Below are 27,041 nucleotides of genomic sequence, written 5' to 3' on the forward strand. Positions count from 1 at the left end.
CCAATTGAGAATATGATTAAGCAAGGCTCTTTACGACCAATATTCAGAAATATAGTGAAGAACAAGTAAGAGGACGATAGATATTAAAGCGATCTCGGGCCAGTGAGAACAAGCAAGCTAGAAAGAAAAGAGAGAGAGATAGAGATATTATTGCAGTTGTGGAGAAATGGAGCAACATCTGTTCCTTACAAAGTGACATGGATTCCCCTTATATAGGAGGGGGAATACCATATAGTACAGGATGTATTAAATGTAAAGATGCGAGGATGGGACGGCTAGACATGGTACTAGTGCCTATTGACTCTAGCCACTTGCCTCGGGAGTCCCTCGTCTTCGTAACCTTTGTTGGGTCGCAGACAGATCCCTTAACCTCGGAGCCTATGTAAGGCCGCAAATGATCCTCGAGATAGGGAGCTCGATCATAATCCCATAACCTCGAGGTGCTGACATGATATTCCAAATATACCTTAATGGTGGGAAATAGATTCCCCTGATTTCACCACATACACCATCCACATTGGGCACACAAATCCGGCCCTACATCAACAACACTACGTCATCATCAATGGTCACATCTCTGGCATTATTATGCTGAACTCTGTCTTTAAGGACCAGCAAATGCGGATCATCATACTGGTGCTCTCTGATGCGATCATATAAGGAAGACCGAGAAACCACACAAACCAATACCTCACTGGGCGCCGAAATATCTAACCTCACGAACCGATTGGCCAGGGCCTGAACATCAACTGCAAGAGGTCTCTCCCCAACTAGAATATATGCCAAACTCCCCATAGTTACTGCCTTTCGGCTCAAGGCATCGGCCACCACATTAGCCTTTCCCGGATGGTACAATATAGTGATATTGATAGTAGGATATATAGTTGATATTTACACCTTAATATGACCATACTTTGTTGTTGTTTTATAGATAAATTACCAACAAAATTCTCTAAATAGTGTTCTTTTGTTTAGCAGGGAATAATATTGTCACGCCCCAAAACCGAGGGGCGCGACCGGCGCTCGACCGGGTAACCCCTGTCAAGCGGACCTGGGTGCCTTTCCTATCCCACGTGTTACCCCGTGTTTTCATTATCCGTTAACCAAGTGAAATAGCCATTTATGATTTAAACACATTCTTACGAGATTTACATAATATACATGGTTACTTAGCGTGGTTTACAAGTTACTGCCCAAATACAAAATACATAAGTACATAACCCACATTTCCTGTCTACGGAGCCTCTAGGGATACAAAAGAGTGTTACAATACTTGCCGGTAATAAGGCTCCGGCTATACCTTACGCAAATACCAAAATAATATTTACGAGAGGAAAAGCGGCATGAGCCACGCAGGGCCACGAGAGGAAAAAGGGGCTCATCAATACATGTGACAGAAAGTGAAGGAGTACTACTGTTGGTGGACTGGAGTACCTGCAATAGAACCACCTACAATAATAACACGAATGTAGCGCCCCCGGCAAAAAGGATGTCAGTACATTTGAATTGTACTGGTATGTATGAAAAAACTTTACCCCAAGTAAAATCAAGAAATACACAGGTAACAAACAGTAATAGAATCAACAATCCAATACCCATGAAAGGAACAACCAAAGCCAAACAAGTTCCACAATCTCTCCTTTTCCCTATTCAACTTATTTCATCACATCAATGGTTACACAACTTTCAAATATTTTCATTTCAATAGTGATTTCGATCACTTTTCCACCCTTATTACCTCGGCCACCCTTATTACCTCAGCCAACCTTATCACCACACCCCACACCTTATAACATCGTGTTGCAGCGCACAACCCGATCCCACCGGACAATCAAATTTCACTCGACAACAACAATAATTCACAAAGAATTTTCATAACATCAATACCATTTCCATCATATGCAACAGCCCGTATACAATTTAAGTAACAACGATAATTGCCCGCGACAAGTCACGTATGATATTACCACAGTTGTTTCAATTGCATCAATTATGATTTCTTTCCATCATTTGTTACACAGTTCTTACCACATGAACACATTCAGACACACACACTTGGTTTGTTGCCATTTACTTACACCATTATATCGCGAGACTTAACCAACAAAATTCAAAGCATACTAATCACAAGAATCATCATTTCAAGGAAGAATAAGTTCATATCAACAATTCATACGTTTGGACCCAAGACACCATAGATGTCACCAAGCAGTAATTCATGTACAAGGTGTTATCGTAATCGTTCAACTCATTTACATTATTTCACAATACCATCTTTCATTACTTACCACGCAGGGTTTTAGCCATTATAAACATTCCCACATTTGGACACAAGTTCTTTCATTCGTTAACACATACTCCCATATTGTCATCCTCAAGCATTTACAAGCTTAGCACATAATAAGGTAGGCACATCAAATCACTTTTCACAATCCCATATAACACGGTGGTGTGGAAATCAACTAAGACAATCAATACACATATTTTCATACAAGGTACACATACCGTATGCTCGTCACAACAAGGGGATTCTACAAAAGTTAAAGTTAGCCATACATACCTCAAAGAGCTTTTCCTTAAGTTATTACAACGTTCTAGAAATTCTAGCAATGCCAATCTACTTCGAGACATAACAAAATTGAACACAAATTAGGAAGATATTCATAATTCTAGCTCATTCGAGCTTTTTATCAAACACCATATGTGCGTTAAATCTTTATGGTCCTTTTATAGAGGATTTCATCAACCCACAACCCATACTTTACCATCTTTAGCTCAACAATGTTTCTACAACCTTTGACAACACATGCAAGCAAGATAACAACTCCAATACCCACAAACATCCTTTATAATTACCCATCTTTAGCTAGATCCGAAATTAAAGGTTAGGATATAGAATCTTACCTCAATAATGAAGGCCTAGTGTGGTTTTCCTTGTTAATCCTTTAAGATTTGAGCAAGAGTTGTAGAAGAATTAATGAGGGATACTTTCTCATTCTAGGGCACTCTCTCACTCTAAAAATATCTTATTTTTGCTCAAGAAATGGTCCCTTGAATCTATTTGACGAAATGAGGTCGTTTTATAACAAAAATCCCGATTTGCACAGTCGCGCCGCATGAGGCAGCGCGGTAGTGTACAATTCTACGCTGCTTTTGTTAATTTGGTCATAATGTTTGTTAGGAGTGTCCGAATGACAAACAGTTTGAAGCGTTGGAAACTATACTCAAAGGCATTTTATTTGATAGGTTGTGCATCACACAAATTTTTATATAGCTGGATATATGATTTTCCAAAGTGAGGTCTTGTGCGCCCTCATTTGCAACTTTTGTCTCTTATGAAATTTTCCAACTTGGCTTAGACTTAGGCCTCTCCTTAGACCCCAATTCACTTCTACTATGACTTATACACTTATTAACATATCCAATTGATATCCATAATTTCCTTAATCCTCATTTGCATGCAAGATAAAATATTTGGCCTACCTTGGCACCACGAAATCTTAAATTACTAAGCAAAATTTTATGCGGCTTTACATTCTCCCCCGCTTAAGATCATTCGTCCTCGAATGAGTATCAAGTTTCATTAATTAGCCATCCTTATGTAGCTTCTTCTTTTTCACATTATGAAATATATCATCTGTCAAGAATTTGGCTAACCCCTTAAATTTCTGAAAATTTTGCCAGAGTTTCCTTTGTAACTAGACCTATCCACCTGTCAGAGGGCCCCAGATACATATCCTAACAGCATATACATGTTTCATAGACATAACATAACTTGTACAACACCAACCATGGCCGCATAGGCAACATACATAGTCAAAATGGAATAGTTTAACATAGATCAAATCAAAATATAAGAGTTTATAGGAACCAAATGCATGAAAGCTATTATATAACTATTCAAACAAATGTGGGTACTTCTTTCTCATTTCTTCCTCGGTTTCCCAAGTGGCTTCCTCAACCTGCTGGTTCCGCCATAACACTTTTACAGAGGCAATTTCCTTAGTTCTCAATTTCTGGACTTGCCTATCAAGAATGGCAACTGGAATTTCTTCATAAGATAGTTCTTCATTAACCTCAATAGCTCCAATTGGCACAATAATGGACGGATCTCCCACTACCTTCTTCAACATAGACACATTGAAAACCAGATGTACTAACAACATCTCAGGTGGCAGCTCGAGCTTGTATGCCAGCTGACCGATCCTCTGAATGATTATATACTGTCCGACATACCTCGGACTTAACTTCCCTTTGTCCCTAAATTGTATGACTCCCTTCATGGGAGATACTTTCAAGAACATCTAATCATCTACTTGGAATTCCAATTCTCTTCGATGCATATCTGCATAGGATTTCTGACGACTCTGAGCAGTTTTCATCCTCTCCTGAATGAGTTTAACTTTTTCCATAGCATGATCCACAAGATCTGGCCCTAACAGTTATGCTTTACCAACCTCAAACCACCCAATCGGAGATCTACACCTCCTTCCATACAATGCCTCAAATGGGGCCATCTAAATACTAGCGTGAAAGCTGTTATTGTAAGCAAACTCAACAAGCGACAAATGGTCATCCCAACTACCTTTAAAAGCTAGAACACAAGCTTGCAACATATCTTCAAGCGCCTGAATAGTCCGCTTTACCTGACCGTCAGTCTACGAATGGAAGGCCGTACTGAGATTTACTTGAGTACCCAAACCTTGCTAAAATTTCTTCCAAAAGTTGTTCGTGAACTGAGCACCTCGATCTGAAATGATTGAGACTGGAGTGCCATGCAACCTGACTATTTCTTTGATATACAACTGGGCATACTGTTCTGCTGTGTCGGAAGATTTAACTGGCAAAAAGTGCGCTAATTTTGTGAGTCGGTCAACGATCACCCAAATTGAGTCAAACATGTGCATAGTGCGAGGTAATCCTACCACAAAATCTATATTGATCATTTCCCATTTCCACATTAGAATTTCTATGCTTTGTAACAATCCTCCAGGCCTTTGATGTTCAGCCTTCACTTGCTGACAGTTCGGACATTTTGCCACAAAGTCCGCCACATCTCTTTTCATGTTATTCCACCAATAAACTTCTTTTAGATCATGATGCATTTTAGTAGAACTTGGGCGTATGGAATACCTAGAAGTGTGAGCATTTGCCAAATTCTTTCCCGAAGATTATTAATATCTAGAACACATAGGCGCTCTTGGCACCGTAGGGTACCATCATCAATGCCAAAAGAAAAGATGTGATATTGTGTTTATGAATTCCCTCCTTCAGTTGTACCAATAATGGATCATTGTATTGCTTTTCTTTGACCTCTGCTACAAGCGACGATTCAGCGTTATTCCACACAATTACTCTCCCTTCACTAGAGTCCGCAAGACGAACTCCTAGACTAGCCAACTGGTGAACCTCCCTAGCCAACAGCCTTTGATATATCTCCAAGTGAGCTAACTACCCATAGATTTCCGTCTAAGAGCATCCGTCACAACATTGGCCTTTCCCGGGTGATAGAGAATATCAATATCATAGTCCTTGAGTAGCCAGAGCCATCCTCTATGTCTCAGATTCAACTCCTTTTGTTTAAAAATATATTGAAGGCTCTTGTGGTTCATAAATACATCAACGTGGACCCCATACACATAATGTCACAAAATCTTTATACAAAAACTACCACCGCAAGTTCTAAACCATGTGTCAAATAGTTCTTTTCCTGATTCTTGGGTTGCCTAGAGGCATAAGTGATCACCTGACCATGTTCCATCAATAGTGAACCATCTATATCACATTTCTCTTGCAACTTGCTCTTCCAAATTCTCAACAAAAGACATTACTGGATGAGGTTTCTTATAGAACCTTCTATTTCAAAGGAATAACATCTCCTAGCCTGCGCACACACCTTAATATCATTAACATGCACGACATTGCGTCAAGTGTAATGTAACATTGTGCTCAAACCTTTCCTGGTCAACCTCTTTCCTCCTTGTGTGCCTTATAGGATTTAAGAAACCATCCACTTTCCCTTGTAAACATTCTCGTGATCTCTCTTTACTGTTCAACACCACCCAAAACGCATATCAACAACCTTCGTACATATTCAATTCAGAAAGCGCCACTAGCCTGAACAATATATTGGTACCATCTTTTCTTTCTAAATGGAATATTCATTCCCATTCTATTTTGCTCATGGTACATAATTGATAGCCTTATTTTGCCACACACCTCTCTACCTCCCGTGAACTTGTAATATCATTGTGCCTGGTTTAATGAGTTTATCATATCGCAACTTCACCACCAGTAGTCTTACTTTCCTTTATATGTAGACATGAACTATCTCTAGCTCCTTTAGTTACCATTTAGTGTCACCAAAGTCGATAACATTGTGGTTAGTCCTTTATACCTTCTATTAACACTTGTGTTCCAGGCGAGTCCACCATTCTGATATGAACTATTTTGCGATAACCATGCACATCTCAATTTATAGATTTTCTTCTTATTTCTTCTCACCTCATTATTCCTAGCTAGTGAATAGCCACGCACTCTTCCACATGTTAAGTGGTCTTTTTCTTAAATTTTTTTTTCATCCATCTCACCTCTTAGATCTTGTTAGGATATCAGTGGGAAAGTGTGTTCATCGTCATATCACTCAACACTTCTTTGCTTGTAAAATTCTCTAGAGGCTCTCCATCAAGCCCAAATACCCTCTTGGGTTATTATAGCATCACATATATTTCTCCCACTCGTTCCACCTTTCTTAACGCCTTAGTACTTTGGTTAAATCACAGATCTATGATTAACCCATTCTAAAAACTCGCAACCTTCCATATTTGGCCTATAGTACTTCCTTAGGTTGAATTATTCCTAACCCTATAACAAGTATAAAATCCCTTTACAAACATACTCTTAGTTTCTAGGATCGTTGACCCTATCATTCACATTGCCATGTATTAAGAATTTACCTTCCTTAACCTTCCACCTTTTTGGAGGTACTAGTGGTCTATCATTAGCATATCCTTTCAGATAATCACATTATCCATTATCACTTTCTAGACTACGCCTATCTTTAACAAAAATACTCAAACATCAAAGCTACATGGTCTTACTCTTGTTTCATTGTATTTAAGTGGCCTTGCTATGGCCCTTCCTCCCCCACTTAGGGCGAATTTCTCGGATTTTGACACAAGTCTTGAATTTAGCAACTTCATGGACATATGTTTTATTTCTCTATCCCTCACATATATGTTCGAGTATTAGGGAGATTGAAGTCACAATGGTATTAACCTCATATGTCATTTGCTCTTATTCAGCCACACGAGCTTGGGATTCAAATTCCTCATACCAATATTCTTTAGGAGTGTAACAAAACTTCATACACTTATGGGGTTCTTATAACATTCGTAGCATAAGGGTCTTCTCATTATGGGTTCAATTGACTCTCATTTCATAACTTTTTGTCTCCTAGGAGAGACTTGCACTCTCATCATCAATCTCCTGGTCATGTCTCCCATATATCATGTGCTTATATAACCAGTTTTGTTTCACACCTTAGGATCATTTACATACTTCTTACACTACCCACATGTGCTCTTCAAGCTTATATAGCACTTATCAATTCAATGTTTCTTTGGAGGTTACAATCATTTTTAACACTTTCTCGAATAAAGTACGAACCTCATATATTTGTACCATTCGTTCAACATAACACATATGCCATCTCCTTAATATCCAGGCCTTTGCCCACTGGTCATTCCATATGACAACAATACTTGAAATAGACTAAAGAGCGTCTAAACTTACCTTAAATCTCAACGCGCGAGTTATAAGACAATCTTATAGTAAAACTTTATCGCATGATCCGGAGAGTTGAAGAAGGGTAATATTCCTAAATGTCCATGTAGCCTCCAACTTATTGATGTGGTCAACTTGCTCTTCCAAATTGCTCAACTTGCTCTTCCAAATTCTCAACAAAAGACATTACTGGATGAGTTTTCTTATCGAACCTTCTATTTCAAAGGAATAACATCTCCTAGCCTGCGCACACACCTTAATATCATTAACATGCACGACATTGCATCAAGTGTAATGTAACATTGTGCTCAAACCTTTCCTGGTCAACCTCTTTCCTCCTTGTGTGCCTTATAGGATTTATGAAACCACTCCACTTTCCCTTATAAACATTCTCGTGATCTCTCTTTACTGTTCAACACCACCCAAAATGCATATCAACAACCTTCGTACATATTCAATTCAGAAAGCGCCAATGGCCCGAACAATATATTGGTACCATCTTTTCTTTCTAAATGGAATATTCATTCCCATTCTATTTTGCTCACAGTACATAATTGATAGCCTTATTTTGCCACACACCTCTCTACCTCCCGTGAACTTGTAATATCATTGTGCCTGGTTTAATGAGTTTATCATATCGCAACTTCACAACCAGTAGTCTTACTTTCTATTATATGTAGACATGAACTATCTCTAGCTCCTTTAGTTACCATTTAGTGTCACCCAAGTCGATAGCATTGCGGTTAGTCCTTTATACCTTCTATTAACACTTGTGTTCCAGGCGAGTCCACCATTCTGATATGAACTATTTTGAGATAACCATGGACATCTCAATTTATAGATTTTCTTCTTATTTCTTCTCACCTCATTATTCCTAGCTAGTGAATAGCCACGCACTCTTCCACATGTTAAGTGGTCTTTTTCTTAAATTTTTTTTTCATCCATCTCACCTCTTAGATCTTGTTAGGATATCAGTGGGAAAGTGTGTTCATCGTCATATCACTCAACACTTCTTTTCTTGTAAAATTCTCTAGAGGCTCTCCATCAAGCCCAAATACCCTCTTGGGTTATTATAGCATCACATATATTTCTCCCACTCGTTCCACCTTTCTTAACGCCTTAGTACTTTTGTTAAATCACAGATCTATGATTAACCCATTCTAAAAACTCGCAACTTTCTATATTTGGCCTATAGTACTTCCTTAGGTTCAATTATTCCTAACCCTATAACAAGTATATAATCCCTTTACAAACATATTCTTAGTTTCTAGGATCGTTGACCCTATCATTCACATTGCCATGTATTAAGAATTTACCTTCCTTAACCTTCCACCTTTTTGGAGGTACTAGTGGTCTATCATTAGCATATCCTTTCAGATAATCACATTATCCATTATCACTTTCTAGATTACGCCTATCTTTAACAAAAATATTCAAACATCAAAGCTACATGGTCTTACTCTTGTTTAATTGTATTTAAGTGGCCTTGTTATGGCCCTTCCTCCCCCACTTAGGGTGAATTTCTCGGATTTTGACACAAGTCTTGAATTTAGCAACTTCATGGACATATGTTTCGTTTCTCTATCCCCCACATATATGTTTGAGTATTAGGGAGATTGAAGTCACAGTAGTATTAACCTCATATGTCCTTTGCTCTTATTCAGCCACACGAGCTTGGGATGGTATGTATGAACAAACTTTACCCCAAGTAAAATCAAGAAATACACAGGTAACAAACAGTAATAGAATCAACAATCCAACGCACATGAAAGGAACAACCAAAGCCAAACAAGTTCCACAATCTCTCTTTTTCCCCTTTCAACATTATTTCATCACATCAATGGTTTCACAACTTTCACATATTTTCATTTCAATAGTGATTTCGATCACTTTTCCACCCTTATTACCTCGGCCACCCTTATCACCACAACCCACACCTTATAACTTCGTGTTGCGGCGCGCAACCCGATCCCACCGGACAATCAAACTTCACATGACAACAACAATAATTCACAAAGAATTTTCATAACATCCATACCATTTCCATCATATGCAACAGCCCATATACAATTTAAGTCACAACGATAATTGCCCGCGACAAGTCACGTATGATATTACCACAGTTGCTTCAATTGCATCAATTACGATTTCTTTCCATCATTTGTTACACAGTTCTTACCACATGAACACATTCAGACACACACACTTGGTTTGTTGCCATTTACTTACACCATTATATCGCGAGACTTAACCAACAACATTCAAAGCATACTAATCACAAGAATCATCATTTCAAGGAAGAATAAGTTCATATCAACAATTCATACATTTGGGCCCAAGACACCATAGATGTCACCAAGCAGTAATTCATGTACAAGGTGTTGTCGTAATCGTTCAACTCATTTACATCATTTCATAATACCATCTTTCATTACTTACCACGCAGGGTTTTAGCCATTATACACATTCCCACATTTGGACACATTAACGTTCTTTCATTCGTTAACACATACTCCCATATTGTCATCCTCAAGCATTTACAAGCTTAGCACATAATAAGGTAGGCACATCAAATCACTTTTCACAATCCCATATAACACGGTGGTGTGGAAATCAACTAAGACAATCAATACACATATTTTCATACAAGGTACACATACCGTATGCTCGTCACAACAAGGGGATTCTACAAGAGTTAAAGTTAGTCATACATACCTCAAAGAGCTTTTCCTTAAGTTATTACAACGTTCTAGAAATTCTAGCAATGCCAATCTACTTCGAGACATAACAAAATTGAACACAAATTAGGAAGATATTCATAATTCTAGCTCAACAATGTTTCTACAACCTTTGACAACACATGCAAGCAAGATAACAACTCCAACCCCCACAAACATTCTTTATAATTGCCCATCTTTAGCTAGATCCGAAATTAAAGGCTAGGATATAGAATCTTACCTCAAGGATGAAGGCCTAGTGTGGTTTTCCTTGTTAATCCTTTAAGATTTGAGCAAGAGTTGTAGAAGAATTGATGAGGGATACTTTCTCACTCTAGGGAACTCTCTCACTCTAAAAATATCTAATTTTTGCTCAAGAAGTGGTCCCTTGAATCTATTTGACGAAATGAGGTCGTTTTATAACAAAAATCCCGATTTGCACAGCCGCGCCGCATGAGGCGGCGCGGTAGTGTACAATTTTGCGCTGCTTTTGTTAATTAGGTCATAATGTTTGGTAGAAGTGTCCGAATGACAAACAGTTTGAAGCGTTGGAAACTATACTCAAAGACCTTTTATTTGATAGGTTGTGCATCACACAAATCCTTATATAGCTGGAGATATGATTGTCCAAAGTGAGGTCTTGTGCGCACTTATTTGCAACTTTCGTCTCTTATGAAATTTTCCTACTTGGCTTAGACTTAGGCCTCTCCTTAGACCCCAATTCACTTATACTATGACTTATACACTTATTAACATATCCAATTGATATCCATAATTTCCTTAATCCTCATTTGCAGGCAAGATAAAATATTTGGCCTACCTTGGCACCACGAAATCTTAAATTACTAAGCAAAATTTTCCGCGGCTTTACATTCTCCCCCGCTTAAGATCATTCGTCCTCGAATGAGTATCAAGTTTCATTCATTAGCCATCCTTATGTAACTTCTTCTTTTTCACATTATGAAATATATCATCAGCACCGAATTTGGTTAACTCCTTAAATTTTCGAAAATTTCGCTAAAGTTTCCTTTGTAACTAGACCTATCCACCTGTTAGAGGGCCCCAGATACATATCCTAACAGCATATACATGTTTCATAGACATAACATAACTTGTACAACACCAACCATGGTTGCATATGCAACATACATAGTCAAAATGGAATAGTTTAACATAGAACAAATCAAAATATAAGAGTTTATAGGAACCAAATGCATGAAAGATATTACATAACTATTCAAACAAATGTGGGTACTTCTTTCTCATTTCTTCCTTGGTTTCCCAAGTGGCTTCCTCAACCTGCTGGTTCCGCCATAACACTTTTACAGAGGCAATTTCCTTAGTTCTCAATTTCTGGACTTGCGTTTCAAGAATGGCAACTGGAATTTCTTCATAAGAATAAGTTCATATCAACAATTCCTACATTTGGGCCCAAGACACCATAGATGGCACCAAGCAGTAATTCATGTACAAGGTGTTGTCGTAATCGTTCAACTCATTTACATCATTTCACAATACCATCTTTCATTACTTACCACGTAGGGTTTTAGCCGTTATACACATTCCCACATTTGGACACATTAACGTTCTTTCATTCGTTAACACATACTCCCATATTGTCATCCTCAAGCATTTACAAGCTTAGCACATAATAAGGTAGGCACATCAAATCACTTTTCACAATCCCATATAACACGGTGGTGTGGAAATCAACTAAGACAATCAATACACATATTTTCATACAAGGTACACATACCGTATGCTCGTCACAACAAGGGGATTCTACAAGAGTTAAAGTTAGCCATACATACCTCAAAGAGCTTTTCCTTAAGTTACTACAACGTTCCGGAAATTCTAGCAATGCCAATCTACTTCGAGACATAACAAAATTGAACACAAATTAGGAAGATATTCAGAATTTTAGCTCATTCGAGCATTTTATCAAACACCATATGTGCGTTAAATCTTTATGGTCCTTTTATAGAGGATTTCATCAACCCACAACCCATACTTTACCATCTTTAGCTCAACAATGTTTCTACAACCTTTGACAACACATGCAAGAAAGATAACAACTCCAATACCCACAAACATTCTTTATAATTACCCATCGTTAGCTAGATCCGAAATTAAAGGTTAGGGTATAGAATCTTACGTCAAGGATGAAGGCCTAGTGTGGTTTTCCTTGTTAATCCTTTAAGATTTGAGAAAGAGTTGTAGAAGAATTGATAAGGGATACTTTCTCACTCTAAAAATATCTGATTTTTGCTTAATAAATGGTCCGTTGAATCTATTTGACGAAATGAGGTCATTTTATAACAAAAATCCCTATTTTTGCACAGTCGCGCCGCATGGGACGGCGTGGTAATGAAAAATGTGTTTAGAAACGAAACTGGAGGTGCTCTGATAATTTACACAGCTGCGCCGCATGGGGCGGCGCGGTAGTGTAAAATTCTGCGCTGCTTTTGGTAATTTGGTCATAACTTTTGATAGGAGTATCCGAAAGACGAACGGTTTGAAGATTTGGAAACTAGGCTCAAAGGACTTTTATTTGATAGGTTGTGCATCACACAAATCCTTATATAACTGGAGATGATTGTCCAAAGTGAGGTCTTGTGCGCACTCATTTGCAACTTTCGTCTCTTATGAAATTTTCCAACTTTGCTTAGACTTAGGCCTCTCCCTAGACCCCAATTCACTTCTACTATGACTTATACACTTATTAACGTATCCAATTGATATCCATAATCTCCTTAATCCTCATTTGCACGCAAGATAAAATATTTGGCCTACCTTGGCACCACGAAATCTTAAATTACTAAGCATTTTGTTTAGCATAGAATATTATATGAGAGGAAGCAACATGGAGTGTTTTGGAGGCGATAATGTGAAGAAAAATGCCCACTCGAGAAGTACCCGAACACAAAGAAGCATAAATGGTCTAGGCAAGAAGGCCACCGCGACCGCGGCGAACCGCGGTAGATTAATGAAGGGAGATAGAAAAGGTCAGTGTTCACCGCGACCGCGGTGAACTGTTCACGTAGCTTGAAGTTTGAGGACCAAAGTGTAATTTTGGGGAAACTTTTGTAAAACCCTTGTAAGCTTTAGAAACTCGCCCAACTGAAAGAAAAGGGCTAGTTTTAGACTACTTTTGGAGGAAGAACAAGTGTGAGAAGAGCAACCAAACATTAGAGTTTCTCTTATTCTGTTATGAGTAGCTAAATATTTATTTAGGGTTGATGGAACCAATTGTTGGTTGACAATGGAATTGATTGGGAGCGAATTCAACCAAGTCTGAGCTTCCCCAGTCACAGAGAACGAGAACAATAATAGCTTGATAGCTTCTGGGGTCACATTTGGCTGCCTTTGAGTCACACAAATTGACAGAAAATTTTCAAATGTTGCTGAGGGTCTTCAATGTGTGACCCGGAAAACAATCCTTTATTCTGTAGCAGATGTAGCATGTTGTTGGTGATCTAAAATGTCTCCACTTGAATTGCGGACATAGCTATGGCAGTTGCGAGGTTGTCAGCTGTGGGTTGATCCCAATCATAAAGTGCAGCTTCTGGCACAAAAGGTTCCACCACTCTAACATTTGGGTCAGTTGGCTCATCCCTGATGTTTCCATTGACGTCTCTACGTCACCCATGTCAAATTCAAGCTGGTGTGGTTGTTGTGATTGTTGGATACTCCTGTTAGCACGGTTCAATGCCCTGAATGTTTTCTCGGGGTCTGAAAGTACTTCAAGTAGTTCTCCAGTCCTCGAAGAATTTCTAAGCATACACCTAAATTCCATAAGAGTTAAAACGTTAGAATTTCAATGAAAATTGTTTAACACCTTTGAAAATTGATTTGAACTAATAATTTTTAACACTACTTCTAAGTTGTAATAAATAACACCTTTAGCTCCGCCACAACGACGCCGAAACTTTATAATGCCTAACTATGCCCTTTAAAGGACGAAGCGGTCGCTGCAAATATAATCCGGTTTTAGGTCCGGAATCGAATCCTCAGGGAACTAACCTATCTATTACACTTTTCGGCAATGTTATTAGCAACTCAATCAATCTCTAGATGCAAGATTTTTGATCAATAAAGAATGGGTTTTTGTTTAACTACTTCAACTGCTATTGAAAACAACAATAAGCTAAAACAAAGATAATTCAATGGTAAAAAGGTCTAGGGCAATGATTTCCCCAATTGCTAGTTTAGGTCTTGACTCTTCCATTATAATCTCGCCGTAATACTCTATGAGGATTAAAAGTTAGGGGCTATCGTAATTATCTCTCGATCAACTCGAATAATTTACTAGAGCATTCTCTCGAACTAATCTAGCTGACAATGGGTATGCAACTCTAAATTATCCCACCAATGTTTTGTAATCTCTAAACCCACTTTTAAGTTCAAGTAATGAATCTCTTCAATTACCCAAAAGTGGTGTTGTTCAAACAGCAATCTAATCCAATATTCTTTCTCAAGCAATATAAGGTAATTAGACACGATTAATCAAGGGCCCATTCAATTAATCACCATACAAAACGTAGCTGAACAATCATATCGTAGATCCGGCTCGATTATAACAACTTGAGTCAAAAGGAATTAGCAAAGCAGTTTTTGAATAAGTTCTACCCACCCAACAAGACTGCAAGGTAGATTGATGAAATATTGCAGTACAAGTAGCAGCCGACTGAGACCTTGCAAGAAACTTGGGAAAGATTTAAAGGGATGCTGGTTAAGTGTCCTCACCATGGCATTCCAGACCAGATGCTGGGCCAGAGATTCTACATAGGATTAGCTGACAATCTAAAGGCCAATGTGGATGTTTCAGCTGGAGGTGCATTTTTTAGTAAGACATTCACCGAGTGCAAAGTCCTTCTGGACAAGATGTCCTAGAACTCAGGGTGGATGACTAGAGGTACAACACTGGCACCCATAGTGCATTCAGTGCCTCTTGACCCAAATAATTCGCAGGCAGAGAACATGGCCACACTCCTAACTCATATGAGTATTTTGACAAAGAATATAGATGAGACGGGTACCAAACAGGTGCACATTGTTGACACGACAAATGGAGGACTGTGTACACCCTGTGTTAATTAGTCTTATGTGTGTTCATGGAACGGAGAAGGTGAAAATCAAGGAGCAAGGGAAGATATGAATTATGTTAACAACTTTGGGGGTCAGAGACAAGGAGGACAACAGTAGAGACCGACACCAAATCAGCAATACAGACCCAACATGCCTTAGTCTGGGGGCATGCAAGCTCAAGGCCAAATTGTTCCATACCACCAGAGACAACAGGGCTACCCACAACAGAACCAACAACAGTTGACATATCATCCACCTCCTCAACAGCAAGATAACAACATGGTAGAGATCAGGGGGATGCTCCAGCAACTCATTGGGACAAATGGTAAGATGCAAGAAAAGTTGGCAGTACATGAGTCAGCTATAAAGAACATTGAAACTCAGTTGGGGCAGTTGTCTATGGCTTTAAACAATTGCCCCTAGGGAACATTGCCAGCGGACACAAATATTAACCCCAAGGAGTTAAACCTGAATCAGCTGATAGCAGTAAGTCTTCGGAATTGGAGAGATTTAGACAAAAGAAAGGAGGTTGCACAAGCCAGTCCACTTCAATTCCACTAGAGGTAGATGAACCAACAAATCTGATTGAAGTGGTAGTTGAACAGGGTCAAGATGAAAAGGGTAAGGCTAAGGTAAATGAACAAGCTGCAGAACAGGTGGTGCCTCTTGTGCCATAGAACCCCAACAGAGAGAAGCCAATAAGCAGTGCACAAAGGGTGATACCTGCACCATTCCCTCAGAGACTGGTAAAACAAAAGAAGGAAGATCAATACAAGAAATTCATGGAGATGCTGCGTCAAATTCAGCTGAATATTCCTTTGATGGATGCCTTGAGGGAGATGCCAGGTTATGCGAAGATGATGAAAGACCTAATGTCACGGAAGTTTGATTTTCAGGACATATCCACAGTGACTCTGACACATAACTGCAATGTAGTAGTGACCAGACCGATGGCTCAAAAGATGTCCGACCCAGGTAGCTTCACTATTCCATGCACGATTGGGAGTTACGCCTTTGCAAAGGCAATATATGATTTGGGAGCCAGCATAAATTTGATGCCTCTGGCTGTATACACCAAACTGGGCATTGGTAGAGCTAGACCGACTTCGATGTTGCTTCAACTGGCTGACCGCACGGTAAAAAGACCTACTGGGATTCTTGATGATGTGTTGGTGCAAGTGGGGAAGTTCGTGTTCCCTGCGAACTTTGTTATTCTGGATTATCAGGTAGATGAGGAGATACCTATCATTTTAGGTAGGCCATATTTGGCCACTGGGAGAGCCCTGATCGATTGTGAGACAGGGGAATTAAAAATGAGACTGAACGATGAAGAAGTCATATTCAATGTTCAGTAATCTATGAGGAGACCCAGTGAATATGCTAATTGCTCTCTAGTGGAGGAAGTAGATGTTGTAAGCACGTGATTTTCGACCCTCCCCGAGGATTTTCACATTTTTTAGCATGAATATGTGAAATTGGGTCTAATATAGCTATTTTAACTATTTTTCGTTGCAAAAAGAAAATTACAAAAATATATATATAAATTTTAGTTTATGTATCTCTCATAAACTTGAAAAATACAAAAATTGCACTTTATTTTTGTACTTTATATAATTTCGAAAATTACAAAAAATATAATTCTATTAATGTTTTGTAGTCATTTTAATTTTGAAAAAATACAAAAATGTTACTTTATATTTTATCTTTATATTAAAAACGAAAATTAAAAAAAATAGTTTTATTAATATTTTGTAGCTATTTTAAATCTTGAAAAATATTTAAAAAAGATATAGTTTTGTTTAAATACTAGTCTTATTTTTGGTAGTTATTTTGCTTACATAGGACTAGTTAAGCAACGTGTTCCTATTTCTCGGGTCCGGGCAAAAGAATATTATTCGGGTTCAAACTACCCGGTTTTAGGCCTAATTTTCGGACCTAGCCCATAATAATCCGAGTCCACCACACATGAGGGGACACGCGTGGGGAACACGGACGGAATCCCGTACACGGGGAACCCCACCACGCGTGGGAACATCAGCCTCGAACCCCACCACGCGTGGGGCTCATTTTTCTGGGCAAAACAATTACAAAGGCACGGTCAAAACACATTTGAAAAGAAAAAAAAACTTGACATTTTTCTAGGGGGACGAACACGGGACTTTGGGAAAATATTTTTGGAACCAATACTGTTCATCTTCTTCTTTGAGAAGAAGAAGAAGAAACCCTACCGCAACCAGACACCGTCCAAGCACCACCGCCGGACACCGTCGTCATCGCCTACACGACCACTCCTCCTCCTCCCAGCTCCGTCAAACCAGTCCGGCGTTCCTCCATTAAACCCGGCGTACACTACTCTTCGTCTTCCTCCTTTCCTCAAGAACGAAACCCTACCCAAAAACCCACCTCGCGACCACCACCAGTCGACGACCCAACGACGCCGGAACCACCACCAAACAGGCCCGTCAACCACCCTAACCCCCCAGCTCGCGAGCTTCAGCTCCACCAAGGCAGCCATGGCCACTGCACCACCTTGCCCAAACGACCCGCCATAACCATCGTCGCTACAACCAACCCAAAGCCACCACCTAACATCCCGCAACACAACCAACCTCCCTGCTCCCCCTCGTCGTCCAGCCCTATCAATCCAACAATCCCCACCCCCCTCGTCGTCTCACACAGTCAAACTACCGTGTCCAGCCTCCGTCAACGACCACCAGTCCAAACACCACCTCCAGCCGCAACCAGTCGATGACCAAACGACCCAGCTCACTCGCCATCGTCGTCACTGCCCCCTTGCAAGCCTGAACCGCCAGCAAACAACCACTCGTCGACCCACCACCACTGCTTCAGCTGTTCTGTCCAAACACGACAACCAATCAGCCCATGTTATCGCTGTTCTTTCATTGTCGTCATGCAGTCCGTTGAGGTCGTCTTTCTTCGTCGAGGCTGTTCGTTGAGGTCAATGTTGAGGTCTGGTCCATGGTGCTATCCGTTTGTTTGTTCAGGTTAGTAAACCTCGAGTACTAGATAAGGAAATGGTACGTTAAATGTTCAAATATGCAATACGGAAATTGGTATGATAATGTTCTGCTTATGTTCTCACTGTATGCATTTTTTTTGCTCATTTTGCGCTATGTTATTCTTGTTTATTTGATGTCATTTAATTATGTTTGACTAGTTGTTCTATGGCACAAGTTTGACGTTAATTTGTTCGGGGTCCCTTGCTTAGTTCATTCGGACAAAATTAGCATTAGTACTTGTTGTTACTACTTCCGAAACACGCGTTCACTAAACTCATTTTATTAAGTTTTGACAAGTTATGAGATTTTAGTTGTAAAGAAGTCGTAAGGTTTAGTATTGTTAAAGGCGTAAAAATGGAATTTTTTTAAAAAAAAAAATAAAATAAAAAATAATAAATAAATAAATAAATAAAAAACGAGACTAGCTTCGCAAAAATAAAAATGTACAGATTGCAGAGCCCTCACAAAATATATGTATTAAATACTTAGATTCCGGGACGGACCGTTTAGCAAAATTCATGGCCCTACCCAATATAATAATGCGTTAGTTGCTTTAGGCGCGCCTTTAATAATGTTATCTCCCTAAACTCGGGTGCACATTTATGTGACCCAAATCCAAATCTCAACGAAATCGAAATGTGTCTCTAATCACGGGTACATTGACTGTGACGTGGTCTGAGATGCATTTCCATGACATTGCAAATTCTTTTTTTTTTAAATAATAAATGAGACGAGCCTCGACAAACAAAAAATGCAAATTGTAGGGCCCTCAGTAAATACTTGTGTTAAAAATTATCTAGAATTCAGGAGGGTCGTTTAGCGAATTTCACGGCCTTCCCCAAAAATAATAACGCGATAGTCTCTTTAGGCGCGTGTTTAATAATTTACTTTCTTAAGCTTGGGTGTGCATTTCATGCGACCCAAATCCAAATCTCAAAACATCAAATAAAATGCGTTCCGGATTGTGGGTGCATTTCATGTGACGCAGTCCAAAGACGTGTTTTAAGCGATGTTCACATTCTTGTAAAAACAATAATAATAAAGCGGTAAAAAGTTAAAATTGGCACATTGGTTCGTAATTGTATTTAAAATCAGATAAATAAGCCGAATATGACAGTTGAGCGACCGTGCTAGAACCACGGAACTCGGGAATGCCTAACACCTTCTCCCGGGTTAACAGAATTCCTTATCCGGATTTCTGGTACGCAGACTGTAACATGGAGTCATTCTTTTCTTCGATTCGGGATTAAAATTGGTGACTTGGGACACCCTAAATCTCCCAAGTGGCGACTCTGAAATAAATAAATAAATCCCCTTTCGATTGTCCTTTAATTGGAAAAAACTCCCCTGCACCCTCGCGGGTGCGTAAAAAGGAGGTGTGACAGCTCTGGCGACTCTGCTGGGGACGATAACCAGAACCACTGGTTCAGGGTTAAGAATTCGAGCTTAAAATAATTGTTATTATTTGGCTTTATTTATTATCTGATTTTTACATGTTTGAGCCTAATGTGCTAAATGCTGCTTTTACTGCTTTGATATTACGTGAACTGTATATAAACTGTGCCGAAAACCCTATACTTTCTGAGTCTTCTAAATCATGAAGAAGGGCGTACTTCGTATGACTTCTTTTCTGTATAGTGTCAAATCCCAATTTAGAACGAGGTTCGAATAAGTTGCTAAGCCGGTGAAGCTTCTGTATTCCCGGTATGCTGCCCCCTCGGCTCGAGCTGTCCGCTCGGGTAAGCCAGGTCTAGAACAAATACCCAGGTTATGAACTTAGTATAACGAAGCCACATGCCGGATCCCTAGTAGGAACGTTTATTTGCATCATGTGCATTTGACTTAGGGGACTCAACACAGGGGTTGGGTCCGTCTAGGACAAGCAACCTGAAAATAATAGACCATCTTTGGCATCCTATGTGCTACATGTTGTATTTATGCAAGGGTGAATGGGTCATTTGGCGGACCAATGATATTTGCGGACAAATGACACTCCTTATCATGCTGATCACGTTAAATAAGAAAGTTGCACTATTTTTGATAAGCATGCCACTATGTTAATTAAGGACATGGGGAACATTGTGGAATTCAAGAAGCCTTGGTATTCCACATGTCCCCCACACTTCATTTTTTGGGAAAAAGCACATGGGGAACATTTGTGGAACCCAAGAAGTCTTGGAATTCCATATGTCCCCCATGCTTCACATGTTGGGAAAAGCGCATGGGGAACAGTTGCGGAATCCAAGATGTCTTGGAAATCCTTATGTTTCCCATGCCACATTTTTGAAAAATAATAATAAACATAAAAAAAAATATATATACATAAAAAAAAGCATGAAAATTCAAAAGATTTTGTATATTGTCATCATTTTCCACATATTAGAAAACCGTGAAAGAGTCCGAGTAGAGTCGTAGCTCTGCCGAAATTTTGAGAAAATGAAAAAAAATGTGTCTTATTAAGTTTGTTTTATTAGCAAGTCTTGTTTTGAAAAATGTCAAAAAGTCCAAAAAGTCCAATAAGTTTTATTATGTTATAAAAAAAAAAGGGAGTCGGGCGTTGAAAGTGGTTTTATTATTGCAAATATATATATATATAAAAAATCCAAAAGTTTTTCTTTATTTCCAAAAAAATGTATATATATCTTTATCTGTTGCAAGAACATTGGTCTTGCCAAAAGTTTTTAGAATTCCAATTTTCAAAACAGATGATCCAAAAATATTTTCCATTATTGACTTCTTTAGAAAGTCTTTCTAATTGTTTTAAAATATATATATATATATAATAAAAAAACATATATATATATAATAAAAAAAACCAAATCCGAAAATATTTTGATTCTTCTTTCAAAAATTGAAAAGAAAATTCAAAATTCAAAAAAAAAACATTTTAGAAGCATTTCTTTTATTAAAGGTAAAATTCCAAAAAAAATATTTTCTTCTTCTTCTTTAGAATAAAAAAAAAGCAAATGAAATTCAAAAATGTATCTTAGAAGTATTTCTTTCAAAAAAATCAATCAAAAATCCAAAAAATATACTTCATTTCTTCTTTTAAAGTAGTTCTTTCACAAATTCACAAAAAAAAGGGTTAGTTCATCTACTTATTCCTGATTGCCCGAACTACGCGGGTTTGATTCTCACTGGATGTGAGATACGTAGGCAACCCTCATCGGGTCCAACCCCACCTTTTGCTAAAAAGCCAAAAACAAATAATAATAAAAGAATAATATGTCAAATTTTAATTTTGTCATAAAGAAGTCGGGTGACGTTGTTTTATCAAGACATAGCCGAATGTTCCCGAGAGGGACGCCGGAAGGCTGACTTTGCATAAACAGCCACCTTTGGGTCATTTTTTTTAAGATTTGGTCCAGTTGACCCACACAGCCTTAAAAATTTTCGTCCCCGAGGCGTTGAAAGGCCGTGTTTTAAATATTGACTTTTCTAATTCGAAAAATGATAAAAAGAGTCATAAATAAGTCGGGTGATGCTGTTTTGTCAGAAATAGCCTAATGTTCCCGAAAGGGACGCCGGAAGGCTGACTTTGCATAAACAACCACTTTTGGGTCATATTTAAGATTTGGTCCAGTTGACCCACACAGCCTTAATAATCTTCGTCCCCGAGGCGCTGAAGGACCGTGTTTGCAACTCCACGTTTTCATTGTAATTTGAAAAAAAAACAAAGAGTCAGCAGTTAGGTGAATACCGTTCGGATTTTTTGTCATAATAAGTCGAGCCAGCCTCGGCCGCGTCTTAAACCGTTCTTGCCGAAATAGCCTTAGAGTATCTTTCAGTTGTCGAAAGGTTATTTTCGTAAAAGAACGGACAAGTTTGTAAGGTGTCATAAAATAATCCTCCCCGGCCTCAAAATTCATGTGAAATTTGGAAGGGGCCACATTTGCAAAAATAGCTGTTTGGTTGCGTTTGTCAAACGGAGAAGAAACTGGCCGTTTGTAAATCTTTTGATTAGAATATGTGGGTTGTTTGATTTTCGAGTATGTAGGTCATCTTCAAACCTTTGAAACCCAATTTGTTTTAATATGGAAATTGTGAAAAAATGTTTATTATTGTTTATCTTTTATTGGTCCGAACTACGCAAGGTCTGATTCATGCGGGGGCATGATACGTAGGCAATCTCCATAAGATTCGACCACAACAAAAAAATAAAAAAATAAGAAAAAAATTTTTTGAAAAAAGAGAAAAAAAGAGAAAAGAAAAAAAAATGAAAAAATCTAAAGAAAAAGAAAATACAAAATATAATAAAATATAGGGGTTCCCAAAGTACTTCAAAGGGGCAAATAAGCAAGCCGGGATGACGCATGTTGTTTGAAGCAGGGATGACGCATGTTGTTTGAAGCAAAGCATGTTAGAAACGGTTAACTGCCTAGGGGCATTGCATCCTCAATGTGTTGTTATCAAATCTGTTAAACTCTAAACGCTAACAAGTTTGTTGTTTTCCGAATCTCAAACAGTTAGTTGTTAAAGAATTCTGGCAACACACCCTTACCAAACTAGACCCAAAGGACCGATAACAACAAGCATGACTACTTCAGAGAATAGTACCGAGGAAGAAAGGCCGATGAGCCAGTTGTTAAAGGAAGCGATGGAAAAGATAGAAAGGATGGGACTAGAGATGAATGCAATGCAGCTAGCTCTAGCCAAAGCACAAAGGAGCCCTGAGCCACTAGGGCACGTGCCCGAATACCCCCACTCCGGCCCTTCAACAAGCCTCCCAAATCATCGTTGTCATCAAGAAAGAAGCCCTCATGATTCCCAGGCTCCACCACCCCATAAACCTCTCCCCACACCCGATATTCCCACTTTTGTGGGACCCACATCAGCCCCCTTGCACATAACAACCAGTGAGCCATTGTTTCAGGCTCACGATACGCAATACTATCCCCCTGAGCCTACATTCCATGCCCCCGAACCACATGCTTACAATCCACACTTGGAGGTACCGGCAGAGATCGAAAAACCGGTTAAAGCCCCTGAACAGGATGAGGTGTTGAGAAAGTTCAAAAGCCTGGAGCAGTCCTTCAGGAACCTGCATGGTTTGGGCAACCAGGTCAGCGTAGCATACAAAGATCTATGCCCTTTCCCAGACGTCCAACTCCCGGCTGGGTTCAAGATGCCTAAGTTTGATTTATATGAAGGGCATGGTGATCCCATGGCACATTTGCGGGGATTCTGTAGCAAAATGAGAGGGGCAGGAGGCAAGGATGAGCTGCTAATAGCTTATTTCGGCCAAAGTCTGAGCGGATCTGCACTAGAATGGTATACCAGGCAGGATTCCAGTAGGTGGTATACTTGGGATGATCTGGCGCAGGCTTTCGCAGGTCATTTTCAGTACAATCTCGAGATAGTCCCTGACCGTCTCACATTGCTGAGGACTGGAAAGAAGCCTGGGGAAAGTTTTCGTGAGTTTGGTTTCCGCTGGAGAGAACAAGCAGCCAGAGTTGATCCTCCCATGAAAGAGGGAGAAATGGTGGACTATTTCTTGCAAACACTTGATCCAACTTACTTTGGTCACTTGGTGACAACGGTTGGGAAATCCTTCAATGAAGTGGTAAAGATAGGGGTCATGATAGAGGAGGGCCTAAGGTCTGACAAATCCTAAATTACTCAGCGCTCAAGGCAACGACCCAGGCTATTCAGAGCGGCGCGGGAGGTGTGCTCGAGGTCGCATCAGTCGAAGCAGGTACTGGGTCCAAATTCAGAGGTCTTTCCCCTCACTACCAGCCCAGGCCCAGTCATACAAATTATCCACACACTCCATACAACCTTCCACAACCCTACTACCCACCATCAGAGCCACTCTTTTCAGACCATCATGCCCAAGCCTGCCCCCGAGCTCCACATAATCCGCCTTAGTATTATCCTTCGAACAAGGTCCGGTCGCAGGGTCAACCATCAGGTCACCCCCGCTGGCGAGAGCCAGCACCATGTAATGCATTTTTGCCTTCACAACATTTTCAAGCACCCAACGACCCTAGAAAACAGGGGCATGGGGGAAAACAAAGGCAAGGAAACAATTTCACGCCAATTGGGGAGTCCTACGCAAGTTTTTTTGAAAAGCTAAAGCTTTCAGGACTGATTGAGCCGCTCCTTGGCTATACTCCAGATCCATATGCAAAAGGGTTCAATCCTGCTGTACGATGCATGTACCACTCTAATGTCCAAGGACATAGCATTAAAGACTGTCGTTCTTTGAAAAGGGAAATCGAAAGAATGATTCATGAAGGGGCAATTGTGATCAACGACAGTGACAGGGAGCAGGCAAATCATCTTGAGAACTTGTTGATTGATGTTGATAATACTGAAGTTGGGGATGGTCTTGGCAATGTTGATATAGAGCTCAATGGCTAAAATGTCATGCTTTGCAGTTGGAAGATACTCCATTTTGGGTCAGCCGGAGATGCCGTGCTTGGATAGTTGGAAAGACACTCCATTTTGGGTCAACCGGAGAGGATCTTTGATGGTCTATTTTGTTGTTATTTCCATTGTTCGGATTATTAGGATTGTAATTCGGATTTGTTTTGTGTCAATATCTTTCCGCTTATCTTTCCGTTTTGTCATAGCGATTTGTTAAGTTTTGTCCAAGTTGTTTAGGATTTTATTCCGGTTTGCTTTGTTTTTAAAAACCATTTGTTCAGTCCAATGCAAAAAAATTCAGTCTTTGATTATTCCCAGTCATCTTTCTGTTTAGTCATTGTGTCATTTTTATTCAACGCCGATTCTAGTGGCATGACATGCGCGCACAGTTTGGGACTAGCATTTAAAGTTAATCACAAAACCCCGAAAAGGTGATCAAACGATTTAAAGGAAATAAGAACGGTTTGAGATTATTCAGAGCCCGAGTAATGTGGAACTGGGGCAAGTGAAACACAAAGAAAAACCGTTAAAAGCAAGATTCGCCAAATTGGCACGGGGGCCGTTCAAGATAATGAGAATGAGAGTGTCGACCAACGGTGCCTTATAAGTGACAAATGAACAAATAGATGTTGAATATAATTGTCAAGTCTAGCACCATCAGAAGAGGCTACAAATTTAAATTGTGTTGTTTGCACTTGGCATGTTTTGAAGACTGGAATGACGAAGGCATTTTGTTCAGCTACCTAAACACTTTATCCTTCGTTACCCCTTTTGAGCCTTATTTATTTTCTTTCATACCCCTCGTCCGGAATTAGTAGCAACGAATAGAATACGCAAGCATGGCAGGTAAGAGAAAAGAAAACAACAAGACGAAAAAAAAGAATAAAAGAAAAAAGAGAGAAAGAAAAGAAAACGACAAAAAGAAAGGAGAAATGAGAAAAGAAAAAGGGAAAAGAAAAATGATAACGAAAAAAAAAAGTCAGAAGAAAATAGAGGAATTGGGAACTACGTTTGACCTGATTCCTCAAAGAGGATACGTAGGCGCTTCACGGCTCGGTCATAGTTTTGAAAAATAAAAAAAATAAAAAAAAAAATCAATTAAGATATCCCCAAGCAAGAAACTGGGGCAGAGGTTGCGTTCTTTGTAAATAAATCTGGTTTCGAAAGTTGTAATTAATAACCCAGAATCGATGCACTTTTGAGCCTTTAATACCCTTTCTTTCTAGCCCTATCCAAAACCCACATTACGGTCCAAAGAAAGACCTTCTGATCAGTCTTCAAAAGATGCCAAGTCAGGCAAATGAAGAGTCTTACCGGCGAACATAACATTCTGTTCCACAGCAGAAAGGACTCTAATCTCCAACAGAAAGAGTCATACCAGAAACACTCCAAAATCCCCAGCTGGAGAGAGATATAAAATGAGAGAGTCTTATTGGTGAAAACCTTCACAGGCACCATAAGGCGATGAAAGCTGAGAGAGGAACAAAAAATGAGAGAGACTTGATAGCGAAAACCCTTCGGGCACTACAAGTCGAATAAGATTAAGAATCCGATGGGGAATCGCCAATTGAAGATCTTGAAAGATGATTGACGGTAAAGGATAGGCCACATGCGCATGTCATGGCCATTAGAGTCGGTATCTGCATTTGATAGGTTTTATTTATAGTTTCTTTTGTTAAAGAGTCGTCTTTCCCTTGGTCTTTTTATTCTGTTCCTTTTTTTTATCTTTTTCCTTTCATAGAAAATCCCCAATAGAGTCTGTCTGGTCAGAACAAGTGTGAATTGACTTCAAAATATGCCATCAGCTTTCCAATTATGCCAGATGAGATCTGACTAGTGCACCCAAATGGTATAGTCGTCAAGGAACAAGCGCGAGGCCAGTGTCAAAAAGATATCCCCAAAAGGGAGTTGACAAAAAGATTGACAAGTGTCAAGAGGGATACCATCGCCTTTACCAAAAGTTATAAACCTCAAGGCCAAGGCCCATGAACAAAGCAAGGAAAGCAGTGTGCATGATTTGGGGAAATTCATGCTAGACTAAAAGGTCGGGGAAATGCCAGTT

The 27,041-nt window shown here is 39.4% G+C and overlaps 1 protein-coding gene across 1 annotated transcript; it reads left to right on the plus strand.

Moving 5' to 3' along the window:
• The first annotated feature begins 16,372 nt into the window (after window positions 1–16,372).
• LOC107832010 (uncharacterized) lies at window positions 16,373–16,945 on the plus strand. Its single transcript, XM_016659811.2, has one exon. It carries the CDS (start codon window positions 16,373–16,375, stop codon window positions 16,943–16,945), a length of 573 nt encoding a protein of 190 aa, XP_016515297.1.
• The last annotated feature ends 10,096 nt before the right edge of the window (window positions 16,946–27,041 follow it).

The sequence above is a fragment of the Nicotiana tabacum genome, chromosome 22 (assembly GCF_000715075.1).
Source record: "Nicotiana tabacum cultivar K326 chromosome 22, ASM71507v2, whole genome shotgun sequence".
NCBI lineage: Eukaryota > Viridiplantae > Streptophyta > Magnoliopsida > Solanales > Solanaceae > Nicotiana > Nicotiana tabacum.